Source organism: Epinephelus lanceolatus, chromosome 4, assembly GCF_041903045.1.
Source record: "Epinephelus lanceolatus isolate andai-2023 chromosome 4, ASM4190304v1, whole genome shotgun sequence".
NCBI classification, from domain to species: domain Eukaryota; kingdom Metazoa; phylum Chordata; class Actinopteri; order Perciformes; family Serranidae; genus Epinephelus; species Epinephelus lanceolatus.
The window spans coordinates 43767947-43780851 of record NC_135737.1 but is presented as its reverse complement, the minus strand read 5'-3'; the positions used below and the strand labels follow the sequence as shown (position 1 = coordinate 43780851).

At 43.2% G+C, this 12905-nt stretch overlaps 1 protein-coding gene across 8 annotated transcripts in view; it reads left to right on the top strand.

Annotated features, from left to right (window-relative positions):
• phldb1b (pleckstrin homology-like domain, family B, member 1b) overlaps window positions 1–12905 on the top strand; it is a 120198-nt gene that overhangs the window by 68169 nt on the left and 39124 nt on the right. For all 8 annotated transcript variants that reach the window (XM_078167329.1, XM_078167328.1, XM_078167332.1 and 5 more), the window contains 3 exons: window positions 7154–7471; window positions 9698–9841; window positions 11928–12065. In XM_078167329.1, the coding sequence (XP_078023455.1) occupies window positions 7154–7471; window positions 9698–9841; window positions 11928–12065 (600 nt within the window). The remainder of the gene's footprint in view (window positions 1–7153; window positions 7472–9697; window positions 9842–11927; window positions 12066–12905) is intronic.

The window sequence follows — 12905 nt, the reverse complement described above, 5'->3', positions numbered from 1 at the left end:
ACAGGGGGAGAAAAGAAGGAGCAGCAGCAGAAAATAAAGAGAAGTATCTCTTGTTAGGATCATCTGTTTGTTCCTCCTTTGGGACCTGAGCACCACGAACCCCCCAAGGATCAGAGTCCCATCATGAATGGGGTTTGTTTTGCAGACTGTTACGCAGCCCCTGCAGATATATGTAGAGAATAAGGCTTTGTTGAACTTTCCCCGGTTTACTCTCGAAATACTATGCGCGTGAGATTTGTGTTTATGCCTGTGACGTAGGTGAACACGGCAAAGAAGAATATGGCTGTACACTTATAAAGTAACTGCTCTGATCAAAGGTACACAGACGGGGAATGGCCCCGGGGCGCTCAGGGAGGAGGAGGGGAAGAGGAGGGGGAAACATTAAAGGGCATGAGAGAAAACAGGAGACAGCGACTCTCAGGGGAGGGAGGGCGACATGAGGAAGAGATGCTGACTGCTGGGAGGATGAAAATAAGGAAAGTAAAGAGTAAAGTGAGAAGACCATACTGACTAAATGAGGGAAAACTGAGAGAGTGAGATGTAGACTGTCACATTGCAAAACTGTCTACATGAGAATAAATGAATGGGATTTTTCCCAGTTGCTGCAAAACAACATTGTTGCATCCATTTAAACAACAACAAAAAACCCAAGAAAGCAGTAATACTTTATAATTATTTTAAAGGGATAGTGCATCCAAAAATGAAAATTCAGCCATTATCTACTCACCCATATGTTGATGGAGGCTCAGGTGAAGTTTTAGAGTCCTCACAACACTTGCGGAGATCCAAGGGGAGAGGAGGTAGCAACACAACTCCACCTAATGGAGGCTGACGGCGCCCCAGATTCAAACATCCAAAAACACATAATTGAAAGCACAAAATATCTCCATACTGCTCGTCCGTAGTGATCCAAGTGTCCTGAAGCCCTGACATAAAAAGTTGTTTGGAAAAATGTCATTTGAACTCTGTTTGTAGCCTCACTGTAGCCTGTAGCTCTAACTGCCTCTCTGAGCACCACGCTCACGTGTGTGTGCTTGCGTGAGACGGTGAGACATGGGCACCACGTTCATGTGTGTTCACGTGCTTTCGCTGGTCTCCCGTCCAAGCGTGCACCAAGAGCACAGTGTACATAGAGAGGCAGTCAGAGCTACAGGCTACAATGAGGCTACAAACAGAGTTCAAATGACGTTTTTCCAAACAACTTTTTATGTCGGGGCTTCAAGTGTGGAATGAACTGTGGCGTCCTGAATGTTTTATGAACAGCCCCGGACTTCTCAGACTCCTTTAGTGACTTACCGCTCAGAGGGAACTCATTCAGCGGCTCCTCTGGCAGCAGCACAGCGTCTCTCCCTCTCCTCTCTCACTGTGCGCACACGGGAATCTGTATCGTCAAGTGATTTTGTCACTTGATGTAAACCTACGTGAATAAACTCCACACATGTGACTGTGTGATAGTTGTGGTATCATAACAGCCTGTCACAGGTTACAGTGTGATGATTACAGGAGAAATGGCAGAGCATAAAGGTCCAGGTGGAAAAAAAAACCAACTCAGTCATTTAGGATTTTACTAAAAGAAGGAAATCACCTGTTGATTTATATATATATAGATCCCAGGGGACATTTTTTGTATTTGGGAGCTGTTTAAATGTGTAATTTGTGGTAGATTTGATTTAGTTGAACTATTAATATTGTAACAGAATCTGTATCACACTCTGAGTTACTGTTGTTGTACACAAACTGAAGAAATGAGAGGAAATTTTTAGTTTTACTGAATATTTGAAGCAAACTGTGAAACTATATCACTTATTTTGTTGCAAATCTGTGTTCTTAAATTAATATATATATATATATATATATATATATATATATATATATATATATATATTACTAATTTGTCATATTGTCAAGAATATTGTTATCTCAAAGATACCCTAAAATATGGTGATATTATTTTAGGGCCATATCGCCCACCCCGACATTGCTGAGTCAGGTTGTTTACTAGGGTTGGGGGAAAATAGATAGAAACAAAAAACAAAGCATTAAACTAAGATTTTGAATGGTAAAGTTTTGTTTTATATGCAGTGTTTCTGCAATGGCTAGTTTTTCAGGTTTTGGTTGGGTTGGGTTCCATTTCTGGTAGCATGGCTTATGGTCGGCTGTTTGTTTGTTCATGGATCAGTTGTTTTTTAGTTCAGTGGCCAGACCGATTCCTGAACAACATTATGTCCCCTTGGAAAAGCTGTGACCTGTATGACTTGTCTCTTTAGTTGTCACAAAGTCACTCAAGTCATATTTTTATAGTTGTGGGGTTTTTTTTGCCATGGAGTAGCAACATCTTGAAGGACACATCATCATTATCATCATCATCATCATCAGCTTCAGCTGTCTGTATCAAATCCAGCGGTCCTGAGAGCCACCCACTAGGTGAGACATGGAGGGCTGAGGAATGTGTGAACTGGTGTCTGGGGGTGGGTGTTGGCTGCAGCCTGGAGAACTCTGGGATCCAGGCATTCCTCCACAAGCCTGCGGTTGTCTGGAAGTATCCCCCCCTCCCCTCTGATAGACACAGAGTCTGGAGGACTTTCACCCCACACTGAGGCTTTTCATAAACACTCACGTGTATGGGATTTACATGAGCTGGTCAAGTTGCAGCTACAATGACCTGCCTACTGTAAGGTCTGATCGCTTTACTTCAGAGTAGTAGTTTTGATAATACAGGAGTTCAGTAATAACAAGAAACATTCATTCTGTGTATACAGGAAGGCACAGAGTTGGTTGGTGTAAAGTCTGTACAGAGAGGAAGGTTTATGTCTGTGTTCACAGATGATTATCAAATACTACAGTGTGTACCTACACTGCCTCTCAGGAGGTGTTTGGCAAACATGTCTAAACTAAGCTTTATGTGTGTATCACATTGTTGGTGGTTTCAGACTTGTGACTTGGCTTTTCTCTCAGCTCACTGAGGCTGTCTCAACTGCCGACAGATAGAGATCAGCTTCCTGCAGACTAAGACATTGTATTGGACGATAATAAGGTGGAAGAGGACACTCTCTAAACAGTTGTACATGAAAATTCAGGTGGCAAACGAGTATCGAGGGGTTAAACACATAAATACAGAGTGCAGCAGTCAGGTTTTCTTTCAGCTCTCTTGCACATCTGATCTAACGTAGGTGTAACAAAGGTTGTCGTGTCTGGGTCTTAATTGGGCCAGGTGTGAAAGAGGAGAGCTAGAGCTGTAACACGCAGGATGGGAACTATCTACAAGTTGAAAATGCAGACTCTACATCGTCCAGTGATGCAACAACCATTTTCCTTCGATAGCATTTGTGTTTAGGTCAGTTTAGCTTGTTAGCTCACTTAATATCTGCTCAGCCTTGATATAAACTCAGGCTGCCCCCGACTAAGACTTTTCCTAGTTGAGTCAGTCGACCAATAGTTGTCCTACATTACAGAGAAATACAAACCGTACTAATGAACCTTCATTAATATAGGCCTATATTTTATCTCCAAGTGCACGTCACACACTGAGCGAGCCGCCTGTTAATGACGCTGTGGGCTAATGGGCATGTAGCTACTTCCATGTTTCAGATGATACGTCATGTTTGTAGTCGACCAATGAAGATGAGTTTACATATCACCTTGGGTTCGTCCTTCACCTTCTCAAAATGATCCCACACTTTGGATTTCCTGCCCGACATGTTATTAACTAGCCTGTGGAATAACTGCAGGCTAGTTAATTGCCTGGTGACACCTGCAGATGCCTTAATGAAGTTCATCAATGACTTACACTTTGTACATCTGTTGGTTTAACATACAGTACCGTAAGTAAAGGCAGCATCCTTCTGCACACCTTCCATATTCTAACCATGAATCAACAGACAGACTTTAGTTTGGATTTGAGAAGCTTCTCTAAACAGCAGATGATTGAACGTTGCCGTGGAGCTCTGTCATTATCACCCTGTTATCCTCCCAGCAGATGGGGGTTTGTTGTTATGGTGGTGACATGGAGGGGGGGGGGGGGGTGGTCCTGCCTTTTAAAGGCCAGAATTTGTTCATCTGTCTTTTTGCCAGCCTGTCTTGGCTTGAATGTGAGCCTCATTTCAAGGTTTGAGCTGTTACTTCTCACAGTGTCCATCATGAGAGTGAGTAAACCCAGATTTTCAGTCTTTGTTCCAGCGTCCAGGGGAAATTTGACAACAGATTTTAGGTTAATGGTCAGGAAACCTTGTTTTATAAGCTGTCTGCTGTATACTAGGGGGAATATTTCTTAGTCACTCACCGAGGCAAACCAGAAAGGCCTGTATTTGCTTTGGACTATTGTGGAATTAGGCTGTGTTGTTCAAGCCAAAACCTCCCTATTTACTGGGACATGGAGGTTTGGCATCCGGTTAAAAGGTTTGGATTAACACACCGATGTACCACCTTGTTCCTTCCCAGCCAGCTCTCCGAGCCCCGAGGGACATGCTCTCTGCAGAGAGACCTGGAGACTTATAAACTCAGGATTGTTAGTGCCTGTGGCAGCCACAGCCTCTGAACATAAAAATTCCTCTGGCATTTAAAAGTCCCACATGAGAAAACGCAGAAAATATGGGATTCACACAAATCTGTCTGCATGCAGTCGATCAAGAGCGTAATTTGAGCCCAGTTTGCATATGTCAGGCATCAAATTTGATGCTGCGTCAAGTTGATTTATGTTGAGGCCAAACGCATTTAATGGTATGAAATGTGTCTGTGATGCTGCTGCTCATCCATACAAGTTCGGTAGCCTCAAGGCTGTCTGGTGATCAAATGAGACAATGATAGCGCCAGCATTCAATCAGGTGTCTTGACAAAAACGAGACGGGCGTCACAACGCTCAGTGGTCTAATCTGTGTGTATGTTGAAGCAGATGTTGAGTGGGAGGACTCATGAGTAGCTGTAGAGTTGCCAGTAAATGTTTGAAGTTTGACTCTTTTTCTCTTGAACATATTCAGCACTGCTCCACGGCCCAAAGGGGTCTTTCACTCCCACCCGCTTAGTTAAAAGCTAACTGGTCCCAGATTACAGGTTAAAGCTAATGGTGGGGCTGTAGCTCCTAATCATGCAGATGCTCCCACAGTGGGAAAGCTGTGCTCAACGCAGGTTTGGGGGAGAGGATACACCAGGGCATTTCTTAGTGGGTGAGATCCATTTGGCTGCCAAGTGTTCCTACACGACAGGAAACAGATCAGGCTGGAACCGGAGCATAAAGTAGCTCAGTGCGTCTTTGGCTCCAGGACCTTGTTCCTTTACAACAAGCAAAAAATATATTTATGAGGGGGGAGATTGTTGGTGAAGATTCTCAGTCATCCAGGTCATGGTAATCTTAAGTGCTATATCGTAGGCAACTGGACTTGCTTGAGTTTCTTGGAGACGTTTCACCTCTCATCCTAGAGGCTTCTTCAGTTTCTTGGGGGGAGAGTTTGTGATGAGTAGTTGGGGTGAGTTTTTCAAAGCTGACCAATATTTTTGGTTTGAATTGCCAGTTGTCTGAACATTCAGTCTGTGATAATTGGCGGGCAACTGTGGCTCAGAAGGTAGGTTGGTTGTCCACTGATCGGAAGATCAGCGGTTCGATTCTCGGCTCCTCCAGTCTGTATGTCAAAGTATCCTTGATCAAAATACTGAACCCCAAATTGCTCCTGCTGTCTGTTCCATCGGTGTGTGAGTGTGTTAAAAATGATTAGCAGGTGGCATGTAAGCTGATGGAAAAAATTATTTTTGGCCTGCATGACGTTATTAGATGGACGTAATCCCACTGTTTCCCTGAATTGGTTTTGTTCAATTAATTTCAGTTTTAGCTTTTTTATTAGCATCTAGTTTTTGGATTTGGGAGAGAATTGCTCTTGTTTGCCAGTGTTTTTGGACCGTCTTGGACCATCGGGATGACATGTATGAGTTTTGAAAATAGACGTCGTTTCTTTGTAAGCTCACATTGCTGCGTAGCTGTTGTTTGTGTGGCTCAGCAGAGCTCAGAGACGCTGTGTCTGCAGCAGAGGGGTACAGCGGCAGACAGCAGCTGACATTTAGAGTTCAGAGGCCACCCTGTTGGCCTGGTCTGCCAGGGCCCCCATAGGTGGGCTGACCTCTCATAGTGACAGCTGGATAACCAGTCACAGAGTCTGACTCCCATGCAGCACCCGGGGGAGAGGACGGCGTGGGCTGCTGTGTTGTTTCAGGGCTGAGAGGAGTCATGTCAAACTCCATGTCTGCTCTCACTGAGACTGAACCTGGCTAACTGTTACTGAAGCTTCCTACAGACTGTGAGATTTAAGCAATCTTATAAGTTTAGTGCAGTTAGACTGTTCGACATGGATCTGATAAACTAGTGTACGACGTCAAGTTTGATGACAGCACCTACTGAATCGCAGATTACGACATACAGTACAATAGCATCCCATACAAAATGTTGCACAGGTTATTACTTCTCAAACTGAAGCTCAACGTAGAGAGTCACATAATCAAAATATATGAAATTATTACTATCATAATTTTTTTTAATCAAAAAAGATGTTGATAAAATGTCCAAAAAATATTCTTAAAAAGTCCAAAAAATGTTAATTAAATGTCCAAAATATATTATTAAATTATCCAAAAGAAGTTAATGAAATGTCAATTTTTTAAAATTAAAATGTAAAAAAAAAAAAAAAAAAAAATTAAAAAATGTTGATAAAGTGTTCGATGAATATTATTAAATTGTCCAAAAAAAAAAAGTTTTAAAATGTCTGAAAATTGTTGATAATTTGTTGACATTGTTGATCAAATGTCCAAAAAAGTGTTGAAAAAAATATCCAAAAAACATTATTAAAATGTCGGAAATATGTAGTAAAAAAAAAAAAATTATAATAATAATAATTAATAAATGTCCAACAAATAATTAAAAAAAATGTCTGGAAATTGTTAATAAAATGTCAAAAAATATTGTTAAATTGTCCATAAAAATGTCAATGAAATGTCCAAAATTATCAATGTCTGAAAAAAAGTTGATAAAATGTTTTGTAATTAATTGCCTGAAAAATAAAGTAAAACCAGCACACAGCCAGTATACAACAAATTAAGTCTTCACAAAACACAATGTCGTTGCTAAGAGGTGAGGAAACCCTGATCTGATGTCCCTCTTTGTTTGTGTCCACAGGAGAGACAGCGACTAGAGACCATCTTGAACCTCTGTGCTGAATACAACAAAGGCGAGAGCACCGGCCTGGACCCCCTGGCCTCAGGGAGAACAGGTTTCCCAGGAGCGCTAGCAGATGGCATGGGGCGAAGACCGTCCATGGAGAATGTCCTCGGAGGGACAGCGTCCTCAGCTGCTCTCCGCCTGCTGCAGAGACAGAGAGAGAGCGACGAGGAGAACCTGAAGGAGGAGTGTAGTAGTACAGAGAGCACTCATCAGGAGGTGAGGACGTCTCCTGCTCTCAGCACAGCATCAGCACTGCACAATGGAGACAGACAGGTCAGAGGGAACGCTTCTCTCCCTATGAGACGCTCTCTGCATGCCGCTGTGAGACCAGCATGTGCAATAATGTGCTTGGCTTTGCTGCATCAGTGTGTCTTAAAGTGAGGTTCAGGGACCATCAGGAGGTCCGAGGGCTCCGTTTAAAGTTACCAGAATGTGTCCGCTTGTCAATACATCCAAGTGTCTGTTCACATCAGATCTTTTCAGGGTTCTTTTCGCCATGTTAACATTAACATACATGTTCTCTGGTGCACCTCAGTGCGGTTCACCGAGGTCTTTCCTTTACACTGTTCCATCTTGATGTCGCACAGCGTCAAACTGTAATAACGCCCAGCAGATCTGCTGCTCACATTTCGTAGAACCAGCATCAGAGTGTTGTAAAATAACCGCAGACCCCCCCACTGTGCTTATGTGCACATCAAACATCTTGTTTTAATGAATTATTCTACACAGTTTAGTCTGCACATCAATGGGCGTGTTGGAGACGGGACACATTTAAACAGTTCACACAGTTTCATGAGAAATTGTGAATCTCTTAAAACCTCCCGCTCTGCTTTTAACTCTCTCAGGACTGGCTGCTCCTGTCAGTCTTTAACCTGGTGAATCCTTCCTCAGCTCCGGTTAAGCTCTCTTAAAGAAGGTTGGTCACATTGTCACATGGAGCTCCACATTTTGATTATAGCACAGAAAAGTGAGGCTGCGGTGATCAGTACGATGAGATAAAGACTGTTCACGATCGCTTTTGGGAACCCTCGGCATTACAGAGTGACAGAGCTGTTCTTGCTTTGTCGAGCTGCTCAGAGTTGCTGTTATTATCTAGAATCTTGTTTCACATAGATGGAAACTTGTGATTGTCATGCATGTTCTGTAATGTTGAACTTGTGTGGCCTCAGTGACCCTGCATGACCAGGAAAAGAGAAGCATCAGGGGGTGCAATGTGTTTCCCTGTGCTGTAATGGTGTACATAGTCAGAAAACATTGGCTAAAGCATTAAGCTGCTTAACTGCACCTGTACTACAACCTCCCTCTCTCTTCTTAACTCTCATTTATTGTTTTTTGGGCTGTTTGTGAGAGGCTGCCTGACATCTGTTTGTACAGTGGCTGCTGCATGAACCTCATTTATCAATTGCCTCCTTTCTATAGCCCCTTTTTTACACAGAGATCACGCTGTAGGGCCGCTACAAAGTCTCTTCTTTATGCCACCTTTGCATTTTTTGACTGTGGCATCATTCTGCTCGAGTGTGAGATTATAGACAGCATGCTGGAATCAAAGGCGTGATGGGCCTTACATGTAACACCGCAACATTGGCCTCTAGTGTGACGTAAAACATATATGTCAGTAGCACTTTATAAACAGTGACAATGGTATTAACGTGGCAATAACAATCATTAACCGTCTCTGTTATATTGCGGCTGATCTGGTCCTCTCCTCAGATGGTCATGAACTCTCTAATCTCATTGTTTCCCTAATTGCGGCATTTATTGTCCTGTTCGTCTTCTTTTTTGAGTTAGCCGCTAACTGCTAACAGTTTAACCTACTTTTAAATCTCCAGTGGTAGGTCATGTGCATGACACCTTATCAAAATGTCACACCCATCCTGCTTATGGTCCTGTCCTTATTGCTGTCCTGTTTATACAGACACCATTTCAGTGATGTTATAACCTCCCGAGGCGGCTCAAAGGCGAGGCCACTCTGTCCCCCATTTTGCGATCGAACCTTATATACAGCACGTGATGGTGCTATATTCCAGCCTTGAACAGGACGTGTAAAATGGGCTGTTGTCTGTGTCTTTGTGTTTACTTCTTCTGTCTCTGTCTGTTTGTTATGACAAGAAAGAGTTTCCTAATGCCGGCAGTTTTGGAGTTAGGTTGTCTATAGACTGTATGACATTATGCCTAGAGCTGATCATCTGTATACCAGCATACAGTTTTGCATTTAGGATGCTTAAAAATCCACTGAAACTGAGTGTAGACCTGAGACTCTAAACATTCCCCTGTGAATCATGTAACAGTATAAAGTAATAACAGTGATTATAGCGTACATTCATGAATGCTGGTGTGTAAACAGACGTCACAGTACACTGAGTACAAGTCAAGTCAACGCCGTCCAAGAGCCCGATACAGTATCTGACGTGTAGTGAAAGGTGTGTATGTGTGTCTCTCCCTTCTTCCCCTGGCTTCACTTCATCTCTTGAAAGCCTCCTGTGTTCTCTCTCCATGCAGCATGAGGATTCCAGTTCAGGCAGCGCAGGTCGTCTGGAGCTGGGTTACCTGGAAGACGAGCGGGTTCGCGTCCTCTCTCGGATCGATGAGCTCAAGAGTAGACTGACGGAGCTGGAGCAGCAACTCCAGGAGTCCAAACAAGAGGTAGAACACAGAAAGTGGATGCTAAGGGATTGTTATCTGACTTCAGTCTACACTCAGACTCAAGTAAAATACCTACATTTATATTGATCTGAAATGTCTACATAGAGGAGAAGTTTCACAGCAGCAGCACAGGCTGGATACACTCATAGAAATAAGGGCTCCAAAAGGGTTCTTCCTAAAGGGCTGAGGTTTTACCCAGAACCATTCGCTTCTGGAGAAACCTTTTTTGAAAGGGTTCTTTGTAGAACTAAGGGTTTCATTAAGAATTCTTTTCATCCAAAGAACCTTTTTTGAAGGGTTCTTCAAGGATTGTCGAAAGTATGGGAGTTGAATGATCCTCACCCTCAAATGTGTCAAATGGTATTTTTTAATGAAGATGTATCTGGAATCCCCTTAATCAGTTCATTTAATTTAACACATGTGTTGTACCACCATTTCATGTCATACAGTACCACATGGTCTGCCTTCTGTTTTTTAAACAGGTGTCAGATGCTGGGCATTTTGCATCCGGTTTAGGTTTGTAATTGTGTTTTGGGTCCTATGAAGCCCAAGGCTGCTGAACGTGGTTCCTTTGGCCCCAAGGCTAACCTATTACACTAAACCATTATTAGTTGGAGAGAGATCTGTGGGTAATGTAGTCCATTGCTATTGTTAGTTCTAGATGAAACCGTTGAAATATTGAAGGGTTCTTGCCAGTGTTGTAAATTCACTTTTTTGTCCACCTGGCACTGTGGCTACTGGCCACTCCATAGATTGCCATTGTTTTTTTGGCTGTTGAGTGAAGCAAATCTCGTAGCCACTTGCATATTTTACTGGTGGCTGGTGCTAATTTCCAACCCTGGTTCTCGGTATAATTCATCAGATGGGTTCTTGTTAGCACCCTTGAAAGGTTGAAAGGTTCTGGATAATACCCCCAGAGAGGGTCCTGGGTGGAATTTTCCACAGATGGTTCTAGGTTTAATCCTTTATGTAGGATTCTAGATAGAACCCTCTGATAACCCTTTTCCACCAAATTAGCTCTGGTTCTTGACCCACTAGCATTCAGGATTCTTGGAGCCTTGGTGCCATCCAAACCAGACCGGCAATCCAACCTGTGTTTCCACCAGTTTTGCACGGAACCATTGTAGCCAAGGATGTGTCCTCAATGGAGGGCGTTGCACAACAGAAGTAAACCGTAGCAGCAAAGATAGCAAATAACATTCATTGGCTGCGAACTTTTACAATGTTGTTTTCATCCAAAAAATAAGCATGAACCAACTATCAATGAGACCACTGCAGGTTCTTTTTGTCCGACGATTTCCCACTTGCCTTCTCCATCCTGTCTGTCCAACCTGTAGAACATCACACACTCAGTGACGTCATGACGGGTCGCACTACAGGTGAAGGAAAGCCTGTTATTTGGTTCCAGCTGGGAACTAACTTTTCAGGTTCTGAATCAATTTATCTTTAGTCTAAGTGTTCTGACCCCATCACAAAATTAGCCAGAACGGAACTGGTTCAATGTTGGTGGAAAAGGGGTATGAAAGGGTTCCATGTGGAACCTTTATAAAAGATTTTACCAGAAACAAAAAAGTGTTCTTCTTTGGGGACAAGGTGAAGACATCTCTATGGCTCTAATCAGCAGAGTGCTGTTGATTGTCACGACAACATTACGATGTGGTTCTGTTACTGTGCAGTCTAAAGCCGTGGATCCCACATGTTGGGTCGCAATCCAAAAGTGGGTCGTGGGTCCATTTTGAATGGATCGCAGTGGCCTTGCGAATGTGTCAACTTTGTAAAAAAACACACTTTATTTTTAAGCACAGTGAATATTCGGCACAGAGCTTTTACTTTGAAGTGCCGTTTCCTGCTGCAACATGAGTGAATAACAGACAGCTACTTAACAGAGACAGCAAACTAGCTCAACGACATGGCCAAACACAAGTATGACGCTGAATATTTTAAACTGTGTGGTCCTTGAACTGATGACTAAGGACATACCTGGACCCTGTGGCTGGACCAGTTGGGAACCACTGGTCTAAAGAATGATATTATCCTCGTAGCTCACTGGTGACACTGTGTAACTTTATTTGCTCCACTCTTCCAGGCAGAGATGGAGCGTGCCTTGCTGCAGGGCGAGAGGCAGGCGGAGCTCGACCAAATAGAGGCCGAAACGGACATCATCACTCAGCTGCAGCACAAGCTGGACGAGCTGGAGAGCGCCATCCAGAGGGAGAAAGACAAGGTACAGAGAGCAGAGGATGTTTTACATGCCGTATTTGAATCCATTCATGTACGCAGGATTCAAATATTTGCTGAGGTTCTTAGAGAGGAGAGGAAACACACACATACACTCACTGCCTGTGCTTTGACGGTCTCCTAAACAACCTTCTCTGGTATCTTACATTCCCTACTGGTTCGTCACTGTTGGTGTCCTTACATCAGACGGCATCACTGTCTGTTTGATATATTCAAATGTTTGGTACAGACAGCTGTGTAAAGGGCTGAGCAAAGGTCTGGATTGATCTCCTTGGGTATTCTCTTTTGCATGTTTCTACAGTAGTAATTTGCTCTCAGGTCAACTCCCATCTGTATTCTTCTTATCTGGACTCCGCTGACTAACTGACATCCATTAACCCCTAATCCTTCCTCTGCTTCTTCAGCACTCACAGTTGCTGTATCTCTGATCCACTGCGATCTCCTGTTTCTTCACTGTCTGCATGACAGACCCTGTGGGCCAGGAAACCTGCCCTCCGATGGCTGTTTGGGCTCTGTAGTCTTTGGTTCTGTAGTGCACGGGTTCTACAAGAGACTTCGAATAGGAGGGTCTGATAGTGGATGGGGGAAACTACTAGCATGTTCTCTACCTTACCTGCACCCACCACATCTGAACTGTAGTATGAAAGAAAGGACGTTAAGAGTAAGCTCGTTTAGCAGCTTGACTGTTGGTTGTAAATTTGTTTTTAAATCAGCTCTTGTGAAACTTCCGAAATCCAATGTTTTTGTCTGTATTTCCCAAATGTTCCTGTGAGGGTCCGACAGGGGTCCCAGTGAAATGTAAAGGTGACATTAATAATGATTTACT